This window comes from Eimeria mitis, genomic scaffold (assembly GCF_000499745.2).
Source record: "Eimeria mitis Houghton genomic scaffold, Emh_scaff4961, whole genome shotgun sequence".
Lineage (NCBI taxonomy): Eukaryota > Apicomplexa > Conoidasida > Eucoccidiorida > Eimeriidae > Eimeria > Eimeria mitis.
The window spans coordinates 2,376-4,096 of NW_013573261.1; the positions used below are offsets into that span (position 1 = coordinate 2,376).

At 56.3% G+C, this 1,721-nt stretch overlaps 1 protein-coding gene across 1 annotated transcript in view; it reads right to left on the reverse strand.

Moving 5' to 3' along the window:
- The window catches only part of EMH_0078820 (uncharacterized protein), a gene marked incomplete at both ends in the record, with an annotated part of 2,158 nt that extends 1,047 nt beyond the window's left edge, over positions 1–1,111 (reverse strand). Inside the window, one exon of the mRNA XM_013500050.1 lies at positions 55–1,111. Coding sequence (XP_013355504.1) covers positions 55–1,111 — 1,057 coding nt within the window. The remainder of the gene's footprint in view (positions 1–54) is intronic.
- Between the last annotated feature and the right edge of the window lie 610 nt (positions 1,112–1,721).

Here is a 1,721-nt window from a genome sequence, read left to right on the forward strand (position 1 = left end):
GGGAGCCTTCACCAGAAGCGTCTTCCTTGGCCGTTTTTACCGGTCGAGTCTCACCAGCAGGATGTCCATCGCTCGTTGCCGGGAGTGTTGCAGGTAAAGATGAAGTGTCACCAGCTGAAGGCGTTTGGATGCCTGTAGGAGCAGCCGCTGGGTGTGTTTGCGGTTCCTGCGGTGGAGAAACAGCTTGGGGGGTATCTGCCTGAGGCCCTTTCTTCGACTTGCGCGGGGGTTTGACTGGTGTTGGGCGGGGTGTGTGAGGGCCTCCCAGCACTGGCAACATTGAGCTCCGATGTTGCTGCTGCCCTGGATGTTGCGTAGGCAAAGTTGCCGCCCTTTCGGTTGGACGAGAGCCTTCGGACAGTTGTTGCATATCTATCTGAGGTTGCTGCTGCCCTGGAAGTGTCCGCGGCAAACTATGTGACCCATCCGTTGGGTGAGAGCTCCGGGGTATCGGCTGTGTTATACCCTGAGGCTGCTGCTGCCCCGGACGCTGAGGAGGCAAGGTCTGTGACCGACCCATTGGGCGAGCGCTCCCGGGCACTGGCCAATCTCCCTGCTGCCCCGGAAGTTGGCGAGGCAAAGTCGCCCCTCTTGAAGGTGGACGGGAGCTCCCACGCAGTTGTTGCATCATGCTTAGATGCGGCTGCCAGCCTGGAAATGCACGAGGCAAACTCGCCGACCGCTCAGGCAAGCGAGGAGCTGGGGAACGGGGAACGCCAGGAAGAGGGAGGGTGCCCCTGCCATCCTCAGAAGGTCCGAAGCTGGCACGGCTAGGTCTACGTTCATGGCCAAAGTGACCAGGCTCATGATGAGGCCAAGGGATATGGGAAGATAGGGGTGTCGATGGACGCCGCAGCGAAGATGAACGGCTTCTTCCCGGATATGTAGGAGTTTGTCTCCCCGTGGATTCCGATGATGTTACACTTAATGCTCTATCCAGAGCATCTTCCAGCTTCTTCCGTTCCTGTTGTACGCGTGGGAGATTATCTTGCAACCCGAGGTAAGGCACCGCAGTCTCCACACAGAGCATCTCTTCGAGAGATGTTTTCGCTCTGTCTATAGATTCTCTTGATGGGACTCCCTGTGTTTGGATAGCGACAGAGGCAAGCATTGCTCCAGCGAGTGTCTCTTCAATATGTCGTTTCACCCGCGGGATATGCTCAGGCGGACAATCTTCATGATGTGGCACGCCTGCCGCCACGACAACCCTCCGTGCAGCCAGCGCACGTGCTGCACCTAAAGTTAATCCCCTTCTACGAACACTAGTTGCTCTCAGCAGCAGAGCACTTGCTTCTTGCCTCTGGCTCCAACCACAAGCGGTGAGTCTCGGGTATTTTTCGCCAAGTTCCGCTTCCAGACGTTGTAGGGTGCCTTTCAAACGTTTGATATAATCTTCCGTACGTCCCACTTCGAGTTGTAGTTCCAAAGTCTTGGGTTGTGGCGTACCTTCCAGTTCGGCAGTTAACCTGTCGATCGTTTGTTTCGTTTCCCGTTTTTCGGTCAGAAGGCGTGAAACCCCCTCGCCCAAAGTAGTCAACATCTGCTTGGCATATTGAATCTCCCTGACCTCTTCCGCTGTAAGGCAATCTTCATCTTTTGCCGATAATGACAAATGTTCGACTTGCTTCTGATATGCGCCGAACTGTGGTGCACGTGGGCGCGGCTGCTCCGGTGCTTCCGAGCCACTTTCGTCGTCTCCCAGCGGATCGCACGGGCCAATC